The sequence below is a fragment of the Heptranchias perlo genome, chromosome 5 (genome assembly GCF_035084215.1).
Source record: "Heptranchias perlo isolate sHepPer1 chromosome 5, sHepPer1.hap1, whole genome shotgun sequence".
Taxonomy (NCBI): Eukaryota; Metazoa; Chordata; class Chondrichthyes; order Hexanchiformes; family Hexanchidae; genus Heptranchias; species Heptranchias perlo.
In genome coordinates this window covers 130,596,210-130,615,507 of record NC_090329.1, presented here as the reverse complement: position 1 = coordinate 130,615,507, position 19,298 = coordinate 130,596,210, and the positions used below count along the sequence as shown (strand labels likewise).

The 19,298-nt window shown below is 43.4% G+C and overlaps 1 protein-coding gene across 1 annotated transcript in view; it reads right to left on the bottom strand.

Moving 5' to 3' along the window:
- Positions 1-19,298, bottom strand: part of LOC137322115 (inactive tyrosine-protein kinase 7-like) — a 270,592-nt gene that overhangs the window by 108,395 nt on the left and 142,899 nt on the right. Inside the window, exon 2 of the mRNA XM_067985213.1 lies at positions 10,584-10,877. Coding sequence (XP_067841314.1) covers positions 10,584-10,877 — 294 coding nt within the window. The remainder of the gene's footprint in view (positions 1-10,583; positions 10,878-19,298) is intronic.

Sequence of the window (19,298 nt, the reverse complement as noted above, 5' to 3'; positions counted from 1 at the left end):
TTTATATGTTTCGATGAGATCACCTCTCATTCTTCTAAATTCTAGTGAATATAGGCCTCGTCGACCCAATCTCTCCTCATATGTCAGTCCTGCCATCCCAGGATTCAGTCTGGTAAACCTTCGTTGCACTCCCTCCGTGGCAAGGACATCCTTCCTCAGATAAGGAGACCAAAACTGCATACAAAACTCCAGATTGCGCCTCTAGCCAAGCTGTTCCAGTACAGCTACAACACTGGCATCTACCCGACAATGTAGAAAATTGCCCAGGTATGTCCTGTCCACAAAAAGCAGGACAAATCCAACCCGGCCAATTATTGCCCCATCAGTCTACACTCAATCATCAGCAAAGTGACAGAAGGTGTCATCGATAGTGCTATCAAGCAGCACTTGCTCACCAATAACCTGCTCACTGATGCTCAGTTTGAGTTCCGCCAGAACCACACGGCTCCAGACCTCATTACAGCCTTGGTGTAAACATGGACATAAGAGCTGAATTCCAGAGGTGAGGCGAGAGTGACTGCCCTTGACATCAAGGCAGCATCTGATCGAGTGTGGCACCAAGGAGCCAGAGTAAAATTGAAGTCAATGGGAATCAGGGGGAAAAATCTCCAGTGGTTGGAGTCATACCTAACACAAAGGAAGATGGTAGTGGTTGTTGGAGGCCAATCATCTCAGCTCCAGGACATTGCTGCAGGAGTTCCTCAGGGCAGTGTCCTAGGCCCAACCATCTTCAGCTGCTTCATCAATGACCTTCCCTCCATCATTAGGTCAGAAATGGGGATGTTCGCTGATGATTGCACAGAGTTCAGTTCCATTCGCAACCCCTCAGATAATGAAGCAGTCCGTGCTCGCATACAGCAAGACCTGGACAACATCCATGATAAGTGGCAAGTAACATTCGTGCCAGACAAGTGCCAGGCAATGACCATCTCCAACGAGAGTCTAACTACCTCCCCTTGACATTCAACGGCATTACTATCGCCGAATCCCCCACCAACAACATACTGGGGGTCACCATTAACCAGAAACTTAACTGGACCAGCCACATAAATACTGTGGCTACAAGAGGCTGGGTATTCTGCGGCAAATGACTCACCTCCTGACTCCACAAAGCCTTTCCACCATCTACAAGGCACAAGTCAGGAGTGTGATGGAATACTCTCCACTTGTCTGGATGTGTGCAGCTCCAACAACACTCAAGAAGCTCGACACCATCCAGGACAAAGCAGCCTGTTTGATTGGCATCCCCTAAACATTCATTCCCTTCACCACCGGCGCACCGTGGCTGTCGTGTGCACCATCCACAGGATGCATTGCAGCAACTCGCCAAGGCTTCTTTGACAGCACCTCCCAAACCCGCGACCTCTACCACCTAGAAGGACAAGAGCAGCAGGCACATGGGAACAACATCACCTGCAGTTCCCCTCCAAGTCACACACCTTCTCAAGGGCAATTAGGGATGGGCAATAAATGCTGGCCTTGCCAGCGAAGCCCATATCCCATGAATGAATAAAAAAAAAATGTGGTCTCACCAAGGCCCTGTATAACTGCACTAAGACATCCCTGCTCCTGTACTCAAATCCTCTTGCAATGAAGGCCAACATTCCATTCGCCTTTCTAACTGCTTGCTGCACCTGAATGCTCGCTTTCAGTGACTGGTGTACAAGGACACCTCCCCTTTTCCCAATCTATCACCATTCAGATAATAATCTGCCTTTCTGTTTTTACAACCAAAGTGGATAACCTGACATTTAGCCATGTTATACTGCATCTGCCATGTTCTTGCCCACTCACCCAACTTGTCTAAATCACATTGGAGCCTCTTTGCATCCTCCTCACACCTCACATTCCACCCCACCTTTGTGTCGTCTGCACACTTGGAAATGTTACATTTAGTTCCCTCATCCAAATCATTGATATATATTGTGAATAGCTGGGGCCCAAGCAATGATCCCTGCGGTGCCCCACTAGTCACTGCCTGCCACCCAGAAAAAGACCCGTTTATTCCTACTCTCTGTTTCCTGTCTGTCAACCAATTCTCAATCCATGCCAGTATATTACCCCCAATCCCATGTGCTTTAATTTTGCACACTAACCTCTTGTGTGGGACCTTATCAAAAGCCTTCTGAAAATCCAAATACACCACATCCACTGGTTCTCCCCTATCTATTCTACTAGTTACATCCTCAAAAAACTCCAGTAGATTTGTTAAGCATGATTTCCCTTTCATAAACCCATGCTGACTTTGTCCAATCACGTTAATGCCTTCCAAGTGTTCTGTTATCGCATCTTCTATAATAGACTCTAGCATTTTCCCCACTACTGATGTTAGGCTAACTGGTTTGTAATTCACTGTTTTTTCTCTCCCTCCTTTTTTAAATAGTGGGGTTACATTTGCCACCCTCCAATCTGTAGGAACTGTTCCAAAGTCTATAGAATTTTGGAAGATGATCACCAATGCATCCACTATTTCCAGGGCCACTTCCTTTAGTACTGTGGGATGTAGATTATCAGGCCCTGGAGATTTGTCAGCCTTTAGCCCCATTAATTTCCCTAGCACTATTTTTTTTACTAATACTGTTTCCTTCAGTTTCTCCCTCTCACTAGACCCATAGCCCACTCTGGCCTTGTGAAGGAGGAAAGGTCATCGATGAAGCAGCTAAAGTTTGTTAGACACTTGCCAGAGGAACTCCTGCGGTCATGTACTGCTGCTGTGATGATTGGCCTCTGACTACCACAATTATCTTTCTTTATGTCAAGTATGACTCCAGCCTATAAAGATTTTTCCTTTTGCTGGGGCTCACTGTTGCCTCACTTGCTTGTATGCTACCTTGATGTCGAGGGCAGTTTCTCTCACCTCTCCACGTGAATTCAACTCTTGCATCTATGTCTGGATCAAGGCCGTGATGAAGTCTGGAGTCAAGTTGTTCTGACAGAACCTGAACTGAGAGCCAATGAGCATATTATTGGTGAGTCAGTGTTGCTTAATGCTTTCCTGCTTGAGAGGAGACTAATAGGGTACTAGTTGGCCAGGTTAGATTTATCCTTGTTTTTGTGGATAGGAAATACCTGGGCAATCTTTCACATTGCTGGGTAGATGGCCGTGTCACAGCTTAAACGAAACAGCTTGACAAAGGAAGAGGCTAGCTCAGGTGTGCAAGTCTTTAGCACTATAGCCGTAATGTTATCTGGGTCCATAGCCATTGCTGTGTCCAGTGCACTCAGCCACTTCATTGTGCCTTGTGGAGTAAACTGAACTGGCTGGACATTGACATCTATGGTGGTGGGGAACTCGAGAAGCCAAGTACAATTTACCACTCAGCACTTTTGGCTGATGACGCTTGCAAAATTCAGCCTGGTCTCTCGCACTTGCATGCTGGGCTCCATCATGGTTGAGGATTGGGATGGTCATGAAGTTTTTCTTTATTCGTTCATGGGATGTGGGCGTCGCTGGCAAGGCTAGCATTTATTGCCCATCCCTAATTGCCCTCGAGAAGGTGGTGGTGAGCCGCCTTCTTGAACCGCTGCAGACCGTGTGGTGACGGTTCTCCCACAGTGCTGTTAGGAAGGGAGTTCCAGGATTTTGATCGAGCGACGACAAAGGAACGGCGATATATTTCCAAGTCGGGATGGTGTGTGACTTGGAGGGGAACATGCAGGTGGTGTTCCCATGTGCCTGCTGCCCTGGTCCTCCTAGGTGGTCGAGGTCGCGGGTTTGGGAGGTGCTGTCGAAAAACCCTTGGCGAGTTGCTACAGTACATCCTGTAGATGGTACACACTGCGGCCATGGTGCGCCGGTGGTGAAGAGAGTGAATGTTTAGGGTGGTGGATGGGGTGCCAATCAAGCGGGCCACTTTGTCCTGGATGGTGTCGAGCTTCTCGAGTGTTGTTGGAGCTGCACTCATCCAGGCAAGAGTTGTCTGATGCAACACGGATGGACATTTTTACCATGCAAGGTTCAAATCTTCACTGCCACAACTACACTGACTTCCTCAGTTGTTTTTGGACTATATTGAAGTGCAGCTCCTTGTAATTCCATGAGGACTTACCACTGTAGAAGACTACATTGGTTTAATCTTTAGAAAAGAGACAGCAGTGTGGCACTGCACATTACTTAAACGTGTACCACCATGGACTGAGGTCATGGGTCTGATTAGTCACCCATTTCAGTTGCTGATCTGAGGTGTACCAAGCTAAAAGGACAAGGCACCTCCCTGCCAGGGGAAAGACAATCTGATGGTGGCATTTGTCAGGTCTCCTCACATCTCAGTGGTCAAGGACAAGACCTAAAACAAGAAACTACCCTTTTTGGAGGGACATAAAGCTGTTTTTGTTCTAATTACAGAATAAAGAGTGCTGATTTGAGATTCTCAATAGCTTTGTTGGTGAATGCAGTGCTTGGTGGAGCCATTCATATCAAGACATATTGCATCACAGATGCAATTCCCAGTCTCAATCAGGGCGGTAGTCAGCATGCTATACTTGGAACCCTGGACTGCGGAGGAAGGAAAAAAAAATAGCCAAGCTACAGATCACTCTCCAGTGGCCTCAGCTGCAAAGTGCAGAAGTGTAGATAATGGGTGAGGATATCATAGTAGGTACAACATAGGAGGAGGCCATTCGTCCCATCCTGCCTGTGCCAGCTCTTTGTCAGAGCTATCCAATTAATCCCACTCCCCTGATCTTTCCCCATAGCCCAGCAAATTTTTCCCCTTCAAGTATTTATCCAATTTTCTTTTGAAATGTTCCCAGTGCATTCCAAGTCATTGGAACACACTGCGTAAAAAATGTTTCCTCATGTCGTCTCTGGCTCTTTTGTCGATTACCTTAAATCTGTCCCCTCTGATTAGCGACCCTTCTGCCACTGGAAACTGTTTCTCCATATTTACTCTGTCAAAACCGATCATGATTTTGAACACCTCTATCAAATCTTAACCACCTCTGTTCTAAGGAGAACAACCCCAGCTTCTCCAATCTCTCCACGCAACTGAAGTCCCTCATCCCTGCTGGCATTCTAATAAATCTCTTCCGCAACCTCTCTAAGGCCCAGAATTGAACATAAGATCAGAAGAAGTAGGAGCAGGAGTAGGCCGTAAGGCTCCTTGAGCCTGCTCCGCCGTTCAATAAGATCATGGCTGATCTTTGACCTCAACTCCACTTTCCTGCCTGATCTCCATTTCTCCAGAGTCCAAAAATATCTCAGCCTTGAATATGAACACAACACTCCAGCTGAAGCTTAACCAGTGTTTTATAAAGGTTTAACATAACTTCCTTGCTTTTGAAATCTATACCTCTATTAATAAAGCCCAGGATCCCGTATGCTTTTTTAAAAAAAAAACAGCCTTCTCAACTTGTCCTGCCATCTTCAAAGATTTCTGTACATACACTCCCAGGTCTCTCTGTTCCTGCACCCCCTTTAAAATTGTACCATTTACTTTATATTGCCTCTCCTCATTCTTCCTAACAAAATGTACCACTTCACAGTTCTCTGCGTTAAATTTCATCTGCCATGTGTCTGCCCATTTCACCAGTCTATGTCCTCCTGAAGTCTGTTCCTATCCTCCACATTGTTTACTACATTTCCGTGTTTCACGTCATCTGCAAACTTTGAAATTATACCCTCTATACCCAAGTCCAGGTCATTAATATATATCAAGAGCAGTGGTCCTAATACCTGGGGAACACCACTGTATATTTCCCTCCAGCCTAACAATATATCCCAAGTATAACTGTACAAGGCATGTCCTGCTGGCGGCACATATAGTGAGACACCGCAGAACACATGCTGAGGATCATCTGTTAAATCCCAGTCACAAAGTCTCAGTGAGAAATTCACTGAGCGGGTTTCAAGCTGAATATTTCACAGATTACAAAGCAAGATCAACCAAGTTTTCCTCGCAAGGGCCCTCCACCAACACTGGCCAGGCTAAGGACACACTGCTATTATAGACTTTACACATGAAATCAATAAACTTGGCTCTGGTGTTCTGCACATATAACTACTCTCTGCTTCCTGTCCCTTAGCCAATTTTGTATCCATGTTGTTACTGTCCCTTCAATCCCATGGGTTTTAATTTTGCGAACAAGTCTATTATGTGGTACTTTATCAAATGCCTTTTGAAAGTCCATAAACACATCAACCGCACTACCTGCATCAACCTTCTCCACTACTTCAAAGAACTCAATCAAGTTAGTCAAACACGATTTTTCTTTAAAATTCCGTGTTGACTTTCATTTATTAGCCCATACTTTTCCAAGTGCCAATTAATTTTGTCCCGGATTACTGTCTCTAAAAGTTTCCGCACCACCGATGTTAGGCTGACTTGCCGGGTTTATCCCTTTCCCCTTTTTTGATCAGAGGTGTAACATTTGCAATCCTCCGGCGCTATCCCCGTATCTAAGGAGGATTGGAAGATTGTGGCCAGATCCTCTGCAATTTCCACCCTTACTTCCTTCAGTAACCTAGGATGCATCCCATCTGGACCAGGTGCCTTTTCTACTTTGAGTACTGCCAATCTTTTAAGTACCTCCTCTTTATTTTTACCCTGTCCAATATTGCTACTACCTCCTCCTTTGCTGCTACAATAGCAGCATCCTTTTCTCTCGTAAAGACGGATGTGAAGTATTGGCCTTGAATGTGATACTCCTTCCACAGTCAAATGCCCTGTCAGAAATCATTGTCCATGTTCAAGCAAACAAATAACTTATTGGGTGAGGTACTAAAAAGCAACCATGGAGCTATATCCCAGCTGGAGTCAATGGGAGGGGAAGAAGAAAATGGACAAAAAAGTGTGACCAATACTAACATCCAGAGATGCCAAGTTTGAGACAAAAAAGGCTGCCACGACCTAAACAACATTTGAGTACTCATGTTTCATTTTTGCCCAGTAAATTCAACTATTCACAACTAGTGCTTGGGGCTTTTGCAGTTTTTGAATATTTATTTCAGACTGGGGTGGGAGGGGGGTTGGTTGGACAGTACAGTAGTCCAATCTGAGAGATGAGAACGACCAAGTTGTGAGAAAGTAAATTTTAAAAAAATGTTCTGATCAAATTGTATTGACCAAATGGTTTCATTATAATGAATATTTAGCATAAAGCATCATTTCAATAATCAGCAAAGTGATGGAAGGTGTCGTCGACAGTGCTATCAAGCGGCACTTACTCACCAATAACCTGCTCACCAATGCTCAGTTTGGGTTCCGCCAGAACCACTCGGCTCCAGACCTCATTACAGCCTTGGTCCAAACATGGACATAAGAGCTGAATTCCAGAGGTGAGGTGAGAGTGACTGCCCTTGACATCAAGGCAGCATTTGACCGAGTGTGGCATCAAGGAGCCCTCGTAAAATTGAAGTCAATGGGAATCAGGGGGAAAACTCTCCAGTGGCTAGAGTCATACCTAGCACAAAGGAAGATGGCAGTGGTTGTTGGAGGCCAATCATCTCAGCCCCTGGACATTGCTGCAGGAGTTGCTCAGGGCAGTGTCCTAGGCCCAACCATCTTCAGCTGCTTCAGCAATGACCTTCCCTTCATCATAAGGTCAGAAGTGGGGATGTTCGCTGATGATTGCACAGTTCCATTTGCAACCCCTCAAATAATGAGGCCTGTGCTCGCATGCACCAAGACCTGGATAACATCCAGGCTTGGGCTGATAAGTGGCAAGTAACATTCACACCAGACAAGTGCCAGGCAACGACCACCTCCCCATGACATTCAACGGCATTACCATTGCCGAATCCCACACCATCAACATCCTGGGAGGTCACCATTGACCAGATACTTAACTGGACCAGCCACATAAATACTGTGGCGACAAGAGCAGGTCAGAGGCTGGGTATTCTTCAGCGATTGACTCACCTCCTGACTCCCCAAAGCCTTTCCACCATCTACAAGGCACAAGTCAGGAGTGTGATGGAATATCTCCACTTGCTTGGATCAGTGCAGCTCCAACAACACTCAAGAAGCTCGACACCATCCAGGACAAAGCAGCCCGCTTGATTGGCACCCCATCCACCACCCTAAACATTCACTCCCTTCCCCACTGGCGCACTGTGGCTGCAGTGTGTACCATCTGCAAGATGCACTGCAGCAACTTGCCAAGGCTTCTTCGACAGCACCTCTACCACCGAAAAAGATATGGGAAGCAGGCGCATGGGAACACCATCACCTGCATATTCCCCTCCAAGGCATATACCATCCTGACTTGGAAATATATCGCCGTTCCTTCATCGTCGTTGGGTCAAAATCCTGGAACTCCCTTCCTAACAGCACTGTGGGAGAACCTTCACCACATGGACTGCAGCTGTTCAAGAAGGCGGCTCACCACCACCTTCTCAAGGACAATTAGGGATGGGCAATAAATGCTAGTCTTGCCAGCAAGGGACACATCCCGTGAATGAATAAAAACCTCATTATTGTGAATACTTTGAGAATAGAACAGAGATGGGATGCGTCTATCATTAATTGCTGTTGGTTTGTTAGTTTGGGTTTTAAATAAGTCATTGCACTTTACTCATTAATTCGAAGTCATTTCATTCAAATTACTGGATAATACGCATTTTTATATATGTGGTGCACAAAACAACTTGGAATTATCAGCTGTCGGCTGGAACAAAGGCTCGGCTGGGGGCAAGCCACACACCTGCTGTTCTGAGTCAGCCAATTAAGCTTTGATTGAATAACGTGTGAGCCCTCCTGAAGGCTCTGATCGCAAGTACATTACCGCCCAATATGCCACAAGACAAGATGTGGGAGGTCCCAAATTCAATCCCTGATCTCTACTGGGTTAACTAATTGTAAACAATTTTACAACACCAAGTTATAGTCCAACAATTTTATTTTTAATCCCACAAGCTTTCGGGGGCTTTCCCCTTCCACACCGCCTGAGGAAGGGGAAAGTCCCCGAAAGCTTGTGGGATTAAAAATAAAATTGTTGGACTATAACTTGGTGTTGTAAAATTGTTTACAATTGTCAACCCCAGTCCATCACCGGCATCTCCACATCAGGGTTAACTAATGTCAGACAAGGCAATGGCAAAGGCACTACAACTTTCTTCAACATGCCTAGTCTGGTCGTTGGAAGAGGGAAGGGAACAAAAAATACTAGTCATTGTTATCGCTGTTGATCGTTATCCGGTAGCTCCTATTGCAAGGTGTGTGTGGATTTCAGGCAAGGTCAGAATTGCACTCTGCTGTGATGTGATGTAGTGCCATGATCAAAGAGCTTGCTGAAACTCAGTTTCGCACACATGAAGAATGCAACTTGGTAATAGAACTCTACAGAAGCACAAGTCAGCACCTCTGGAATGGAAGAACCAAAAAGGAAAGTCTGGATTTTGAAATTCGTCTGTGAGTAACAGACTCACAAAAGCTATATTTCAGAGAAACTGCAAAAGTAGCAGATCCGACAGCTAGTCTTCTGTTGGATCCGCATTAAACTGGGAGATTGAAGTTCTCATTAAAGCAACATTCCGGTTGACTGGCAGAGCAGCAATCTTGTGAATATAACTTTCCCACTGGGGTGTCAAAATAACAGTTCAATGGACAGCTGCAACTCTGAATGCAAAGTTCCCTGCTTGCAGAGACGGCTATCACAATTTGCAAAATACTAACAGCCAGCAGTGACACTCTTCGCCTTCTTCACTGTCTGTCCAGAAACAACATCTCATTAAGTGGGAAGTTAACAAAAAATCACTCTTCCACTGAACTAAACAATTGGTTTTTAAGTCAGCATCGACAGCATCAGTTTTCACTCTCAAATAGAATGTGGTTGCACCAGAACAGCAATTACTCCATTCTACCGAGACTGATTTTAATTTAAGCTAATTGCAAGTGTCTGTATTTGAATAATTATGCACACTGCAAAAAGTGTCAGCAAGTATAAACAGAAGTTAGAAGGTTGAAAAATGTTGTTAATTTTTAAAAGTCCTCTGTTTTGCACAAAAAGCAACAGATATTACTTAAAAGGCACATTGCAATAACAAATTTCACTGAAGGCCAGAGTGATTGGAAATGACAGGGTCAGAATATTTCTCCCCCCAAATTTCTGATCCAGAACCAGTAAGCACAGAAAATAGCTAGCCCCAACTGCAAAGTTGTTGGTCCCGATACAGGACTTGAGAACAGCCTTGTCTTCTGTCTGTCTCAATTATCGTTGGCAGCACCCAATAAAATGAAATGGAGTGCCCATTAGCAATTTGTGGGAGCACCTCTACCACAAGGACTGCAGCAGTTCAAGGAGTAGACTCACCACCTTCCGAGGGCAACTATGGATGGGCAATAAATGCAGCCTCACCAGCATTGCCCATATTTTAATAAAAAGTTAGGAATATTCTCCATTTCCCCCAGTTCATTACCACTTTTTTATTTCAGTCTTTTCATTTTCCTTGGTATGCATTTTCCAATATTCAATTTTGTTCAGAATTTTCTTTAGATCAGCAATTGGTAACTCTTCTCACAGGTGATTTATTAGTGTCAGACTTCTGAAAATGTTCTTCTTGTCCTCAACTTTAATCCATTTGAATTTACCGAGCCCTTTATGGTAATGTGGGACATGCCCTACCCAGAAGCACTGGTACTCACATTTGATATTGAAGGATGCAGTCGCTGTTCGAGCTTCCTCTCCGGAGACTGTATTCCGTGCTATGCACTGAAAGTCTCCACTATCCTCCCTCCGATCCACTGCTGTGAACTGAAGATTGCTGCCCTCAATGAAGCGCCTCTCAGAGGTCTTTACAGGCTGCCCATTTAGGAGCCACTCAAACTCTACATTCGTTGGATTCTCAACCTCACAGCGGAGGATTGCACTGCGCCCATGCAAAGCATCCTGGGAATAGGGCTCTTTGGTGAAGAGAATTCTCGCCTGTGCACAGCATACTGAAAAAAAAGAATAAACAGCAACAAGTCAAGTTATTATTACACATTCATCCATCCCTGGGGTTGGTGCAAAATAACAAGAGCATTGGGAGGGGGCCTGAATATTGGAGAATGATGTACACTGTTCTTTTGCCTCTGGGGCTTACGTGCATAGAATTACATAGAATGTACATCACAGAAACAGGCCATTTGGCCCAACAGTTCCATACCGGTGTTTATGCTCCACACGAGCCTTCTCCCTCCATCTAACCCTATCAGCATATCCTTCTGTTCCTTTCTCCCTGATGTACTTATCCAGCATCCCCTTAAATGCATCTACACTATTTGCCTCAACTACTCCTTGCGATAGCGAGTTCCACATTCTCATCACTCTCTGGGTAAAGTTTCTCCTGAATTCCATATTGGATTTATTAGTGACTATCTTATATTTATGGCCCCTAGTTCTGGTCTCCCCCGCAAGTGGAAACATCTTCTCTACATCTACCCTATCAAACCCTTTCATAATCTTAAAGACCTCTTTTAGGTCACCCCTCAGTCTTCTCTTTTCTAGAGAAAAGAGCCCCAGTCTGTTCAATTTTTCCCCGATAGGTATAACCTCTCAGTTCTGGTATCATCCTAGTAAATCTTTTTGCACCTTCTCCGGTGCCTCTCTATCTTTTTTATAATATGGAGACCAGAACTGTTCACACTGTTCAAAGTATGATCTAACCAAGGTTCTATACCAGTTTAACATAACTTCTCTGCTTTTCAATTCTATTTCTGTAGAAATGAACCCCAGTGCTTGGTTTGCTTTCTTTTAAAAAATGGCCTTATTAACCTGCGTCGCTACTTTTAGTGATGTGTATCTGTACCCCCAAATCCTTCTGCTCCTTTACCCCATTTAGACTCTTATTTTCCAAGCAGTATGTGGCCTCCTTATTCTTCCTACCAAAATGTTCCACCTCACACTTAGCTACATTGAAATTAATTTGCCAATCACACGCCCATTCTGTTTACTAATATCTTCCTGTATTTTGTCACAATCCTGCTCAGTCTTAACTATGCCCCCCAATTTGATGTCATCCGCAAATTTTGAAATTGTAATTCTGATTCCAGAATTCAGACAGTTTATGTAAGTGGTGAACAACAGTGGTTCCAGCACTGATCCTTGTGGAACACAACTTCCCACCTTTTGTCTGTCTGAGTAACTACTGTTAACCCTACTCTCTCTTTACTTAAATTTAAATCTGAGATAGATAGCTTTTTGGCAACCAAAGGTATTAAGGGATATGAGCCAAGGGCAGGTATATGGAGTTAGATCACAGATCAGCCATGATCTTATCAAATGGCGGAGCAGGCACGAGGGGCTGAATGGCCTATTCCTGTTCCTATTTTCTGGTCAGCTTGCTATCTATTCTGCCATTTGTCCCCAACTCCATGTGCTCTGACCTTAGACATGAATCTACGATGCGGTACCTTATCGAAGGCCTTTTGAAAATCCAAATATATTACACCTACTTTTTAACCAGGCTTTCTGCAGTCCTCTACAATCTGTTTCCAGGCAAAACAGATTCCAAATGTACCATTTTTGTGTTTTTTTTTGAGGGCAAGGGAAGAAACTCGGAGGCTTATTTGTACCTTGCAACTGAACACACCACACTTCCTATAACATTAGTTGTGAATTAGACCATTTATTTAGTTCTGCTCCACTATAGCTAGAAGCCTGCAATGGTCATCGGTTTCTAACCTTTGAGTTGGAACTGGCTGCGATTCAACACTAGGTTGATGATAATATCGATGCGAACCTCTTACATATGCTGAGGTATTACATCCCTGCCTGGTACATCGTCTTGACGTAGACAGTGCAAGTGTAAAACCACAGACGATGCTTCTTTGTACTCTCATTGCTTTCCACTGATAGCTGTGCCTTCAATACTGAAGTTTTTCACTACCGTCAACCTGCGGTGTTTCCATGTTCTCAGTGCATTCTAAGTTTTTATTAAAATATCTCAAATGCTGTCTCCTAGCTGCTGTACAACTAATAAGCAGGTTGACCGTGAACAGTAGGCCACATACACTTCTGGAGATAAGCTGGAAGTTTCTTACTTTAAACAAATTGTTTAAAAACAAAGTGGACCAGTGTAATATCACTTCTTTCGAGGCAATATTGGCATGAGAAAGAAAAAAGAATGCATTTATGTAGTGCCTTTCACGACCTCGGAACCTGGTAAAGTGTTTCACAGTTCACAAAGTACTTTCGAAATATAGTCACTGTTATAATGTGGAGAAACGCAGCAGCTAATTCGCGCACAGCAAGGTCCCACAAACAGCAATCAAACTGATGACAAAATAAGTGGCTTTATTGATGTTGGTTCAGGATAAAAGTTGGCCAGGTCACCTGGGAGAAATCCCCTGCTCTTCGAAAAATGCCATGAGGGCATTTTACGAGGGCAATTGGGACCTCGGTTTAATGTCTCATCCAAAAGGCATCACCTCCGACAGTACAGCATTCCCTCAGTACTGCACTGGAGTGTCAGCAGAGATTATATGCTCAAGTCCTGGAATGGAGCTTGAACCCATGACTATCTGACTCAGAGGTGAGTGTCTTCTAAAGAATTAACTATGCCTCCTATTTTGGTATCATCTTCAAATTTTGACACTACTGCCTTTAAGCCTATATCTAAACTATTGCTATAAACTAAACAGAAGTGGTTCCAGGACTAAACCTGTGGGACATCACACCCATTTCCAACCACTTAAACACTGCCCTTAATTCTTATTCTGTTTTCTCCCTTCCACCCAATTTTTAAAATTCAGTTTGCCATCCTCTCCCTAATTACATACTCCTTAATCTTCTCTTAATAATCTCCATGTGGGTTTCCTAAAGACCGTGTACGCTACTACATCTGCTCTATTTCGCCCATCTACCTCCTCAAAGAATTCTATGAGGTTTGTGAAGTACAATTGTCCCTTTTGAAATCCATGCTGGCTACTTCGAACTATTTTTTCTTTATTTAGATACATGGTAATTTCATCTTTAGCAACTCTTTTAAAAAAAAATCACTGAGGGTCTAGAATGAGTAGACCTAGATATAAAATTAAATACAAGAGATTTAGGACAGAGAGCAGGAGAAACATTTGTTTTTATTACAGGGGTTGGTTGTGAAGCTGTGGAATGCATTACCAGAGTTAGCGAATGAAGCAGAGACCATGTCGACAATTAAGAAAAGTTCAGTTAGGAGGTTGAAGGAAAGGGGAATAAAAGGGATTATGGGATTAAGATCACTGCTCTTTTGAAGGAAAAACACCAACACAGATTGATTGGGTTGAATGGCCTGCTTCCATGTTGTATTTTCTACATATGCTATGCAGGTCATTTATACAATTGGAAAACTAGAGGTCCCAGCACAGATGCTGAGGGCACACCATATCCATTTCTCAGGAATCTGAAAAACATCCAATTATCCCAACTCTTTTAATACCATGTCCCTCAACTTTTATAGCTTCTATGCTAATTGACACCCTCTCCTCAGGCATCACATCTCTCCCCTTCAAACCCCTCTTCACAAAAATTGTTATAGCCACTTCACCTCACCAACGTTGTTTTCCACTTTTGTCTGTTGTCACCTTCACCTTCTGTGTCCAGCTCTCCTGTACCTACTGTTTGAATCCTTCTCGTTCTGTTTCCAACCCTATCAAAGTGCCAAAACACCCCTAACCAAAATGACAAACGACATCCTCAAGGCCCATCTCTTTAACCAAGTTTTTGGTCACCCCTCCGAATTGTTCCTTTCCCTGGTCAACATGTTTTCCATAAACCTATCTGTGAAGCGCCTTGGGATATATCTTTACATTAAAGGCACTATCTAAATGGAAGAGGTTACGTGGCACCTTAAATATCTTCTGAGAGTCCATATAAAACAACATCTACTGCAATTCCTTTACCTATACAATGTGATCGCAATAAATTCAACTAAATTAGTCAACATGACCTGTCATTTATAAATCCATTTTGACTATACCTGATAATCCAGCTGGAATGGCATGGACTAATGAATTTCAGCAGTTAACCCACAACTGAGGATATAATTTCCAAGCTCACCCCTTTCTTGAACACTTGCCACAATTCCTGCTTCCAAAGATTTTAGCAAAATTTGTGCATTCGCTAACACCTCCACAACTTCTCAGTACGGTAGATGCACCAACTTGACCAAATGACTTTTGTTTTTAGTCAGTCCCTTGAGCCCACAGCACAGTTACCAACATTTCAGTAAAAGCTAGCAATCTCACTCCAAGGGCACACTGATTTGTGGTATGGAAATGGCAAATAGTGCAGTAAGGGTGCTAGTTTAAAATTAAGGGTAGGGCACATTGTTCCAACATTTTTAAACACTTAACTCTGGTTGTGGCTGTGCTATACCTGACCTGGGAGAGTTCAATGGGGTAGGATGGAGGAAGTTTCACGACCTACACCCTTGAAATGATTGATGCCTACAATAGGTAATGAAAATGGAAGAATGTTCTTTCCCTTGGCATTTATTTATTTATCAGAATAAATATTATATATTTACGAAGGGCACATATTTCAATACTTTCACAAGATAAATAGCAGATCCCATAACTTCAGGATTCAGTTATACCACTGCAGAAACTTGTCAGTCAGAACCTATTCCCACGCTCGTGGTTAAGGTTTTATCTGGTCTGGTCCAATTGTCCCACTTAACATGCTGTAACCTTGGGCTGCCCTCCATTTTACACTCAGTATAAAGGCAACAACAGTATAATATCCCAATTATACTGCAGAACTACTTTCAGTAGCAGTTCCACAATAGAATGCTATGTCCGCATGTTTGTATTACGTGACAAATTTGGCAAGTTGAATTTTGCACATGCAGTACAATAAAGCCACATTTGCTACCATTTTGGCTGTGAACTTTTTCTAGTATTTGAGGAAAGTGCATGCAGACAAGCAATGCAAAACTATACTTCTGACTGGTTGGGTGGACTGGGAGCTCAATAACCCAAAGCCAAATAAACTATGGCACATGGCATCCAGGGCCACTGACAGTAATATAAATGCAGCATTAGTGTTTTTTCAGTCTTAGCTCCCCAGTATATATTTCGCTGTATTTTTGGGTAGTAAACAATTCAATTATCAGTGGATTAAGAAGCATAACGTAGCCAGACCCAAGTACAGTTCTAGAACGACAAACTGAAGTCCTAGTCTGCCTGACACTCACCCATGGGCTTCCCCACCAGCCAAGGTCGACAATGAACACTTATTTTCGTAGAAGCAACAAAGCCTCAAAAAGTTTTTTATATCAATATATGTACCTAATATACACCGTTTTAATACAAATCCATAGTTAGTGTCCACCAAAAAAGACTTAAAATAGCCAGAAATCCTTGAAAATCCTGAGTCGAGTGCTCAGGCAAAGTATCCCTTATAAATAACTACCCAAAACCAATCAGCATGCAGTTTATGTATGTGTTAAGAGATTAATGGTATCAGCTACACTGTGAAACTGCCAATTTGTATGAAGGAGATGGGGTGCAGGGAAAGGGAATCAAGAAGCTTGCAGGAAGAAGCTCGCTGATCAACCAAGCAGAACTATTCCTACCTCAGACAGCAACCATAGACAAAGAATAATGCTTTCAGATTCTCTCAATTAATTCTTCCAGCAATTGCAGTAAACAGCGGGCATGGACTGGTTCTGGGTTGGGTCCATGTGCATTGATCAAGCCAAACAGGACAGACAGTTATATTCAAGTACATTTAAAACCAAACACATCAAAGCATCCCAAACCTCAAGGGAGAAAGCCTGCATACTCTGCCGAGGAACTGATGCAATAAAGACAGGTCTTAGACTCCAGCTTCTGGTCCAAATACTTCAACTTCCTTCAGTGTGGTAATTTCCTCATTAATGGCTGCTTCCAGCAGAACCAATTCTGGGTGAAAATTATATTGCCAAGTAACTTCAGTTGGAAAATTGTAAGTCTGGCCAACTGCATACACAGATTCTAAACTATAAAATTTAAGGAATTGTAATACCTTGGTTTCTGATGTATTGGTGCATGATGTTGCCACAGGGAACCATGCAGATAAGAAGGGTCCAAGGATAAATTTGAAGGACTTTGGAGGTGACAGAATAAGGTGGCAAGAGAAGGTACTGCTGGAGATGCACTGGCTACATTCAGAGATAGGAAAGGAACCATGCAAAGGTAGTCCTATGAAGCTGGATGATGGAGGAGAGATGTGGTAAATCATATTAAAGGATGATCCTTGCAGCTGCTACCTCCCCTGAAGATGAAGAAATCCATGAGTTTCTGGCATTTGGAGTGAAGTTAGGGTGGAGGGGGTGGGCAGAGGTAATAGTAGGTAAAGTACAGGAGGCGGCCGTTCGGCCCATTGTGCCTTCTTTTTGAAAGAGCTATCCAATTAGTCCCATTCTCCTGCTCTTTCCCCAGAGCCCTGTAAATCTTTTCCCTTCAAATACTTATCAGATTCCCTTTTGAAAGTTACTATTGTATCAGCTTTCAGGCAGTGCATTCCAGATCATTACAATTCACAGAGTAAAAAAAACGTTCCCTCAAGTAGCCTCTGGCTCTTTTGCCGATCACCTTAAATCTGTCCCCTCTGGTTACCAACCCTTCTGCCACTGAAAACAGTTTCTCCTTATTTACTCTATCAAAACTGTACATGATTTTGAACACCTCGATCAAATATCCCCTGAACCTTCTCTTTTCTAAGGAGAACAATCCCAGCTTCTCCAGTCTCTCCACATAACTGAAGTCCCTCATCACTGGTACCATTCTAGTAAATCTCTTCTGCACCCTCTCTAAGGCGTGAGGGTCAGTCATTGATTTGCTGAGAACAGGGGCATGAAAGGCAGAGGTGATGGACAGGTTAAGCAGGTCGACATCAACAGAGATGTGGTGACAGTTGGAAGGCAAAAAGCAGGGGGAGTTGGGAATTTGAGGAAACAGCAAATATTTCCTGGTGCGAGTAGTGGGGCCAAAACAACAGTGAATGCCCCACAAACATTTTTTTATGGTGTTTCATTCATGCTATACATTACACAATTGCATGCCGGAGCAACTCCTGTACATGGCAGGTTCCATAGTAAATAGCACACACAAAGCATAAAATCAATCCTCAAGACAACATGCATTAGTGTAAATATGCACAGAAGGCTTGTTGTACAAGATTGCTAAGATTGACAGGTTATCCACACAAAAGCAGACACATATGAAACAACTATACATTGCTCTAAACTAAAGGGACTGTGATATGGCAGGACTTGCACACATTAAATGTGTAAGCTTCAATGAAACAATCAGGTATTTAATGTTTTTGTAACAGGTAGGATTTCCATTCCATCAGAATTTTGGACTCATAGAAATTTACAGCACAGAAGGAGACCATTTGGCCAATCGTGTCTGTGCCAGCCGAAAGAGAGCTAACCAGCCTAATCCCACTTTCGAGCTCTTGGCCTGTAGCCTTGAAGGTTATGTCACTTCAAGTGCATATCCAAGTACTTCTTAAATGCGTTGAGGGTTTCTGCCTCTGCCACCCTTTCAGGCAGTGAGTTCCAGACCCCCACCACCCTCTGGGTGAAAAATCTCAACTCCCCTCTAAACCTTCTACCAATTACTTTAAATCTATGCCCCCTGGTTATTGACCTCTCTGCTAAGGGAAATAGGTCCCCCCTATCCACTCTATCTAGGCCCTTCATAATTTCATACACCTCAATTGCATCTCCCCTCAACCTCCTCTGTTCCAAAGAAAACAACCCCAGCCTATCCAATCTTTCCTCATAACTAAAATTCCCCGTTCCGGCATCATCCTCGGAAATCTCATCTGTACCCTTTCTAGTGCAATCACATCTTTCCTGTAATGTGATGACCAGAACTGTGCACAGTACAGTAGCTGTGGCCTAACTAGTGTTTTATACTGTTCTAGCATAACCTCACTGCTCTTATATTCTATACCTCAGCTAATAAAGGAAAGTATCCCATATGCCTTCTTAACCACCTGTCCTGCTACCTTCAGAGATCTGTGGACATGCACTCCAAGGTCCCTCTGTTTCTCTACACTGCTCAGTATCCTACCATTTATTGTGTAATCCCTTGCCTTGTTTGCCCTCCCTAAATGCATTACCTCACATGTCTCCAGATTGAATTCCATTTGCCACTTTTCTGCCCACCTGACCAGTCCATTGATATTTTCCTGCAGTCCACAGTTTTCTTCCTCATCATCAACCACATAGCCAATTTTTGTATCATCTGCAAACTTCTTAATCATGACCTCTATATTTAAGTCTAAATCATTGGTATATGCCACAAAAAGCAAGGGACCAAGTACTGAGTCCTGTGGAACCCCACTGGAAACGGCCTTCCAGTCACAAAAACACCCGAACATTACCCTTTACTTCCTGCCAC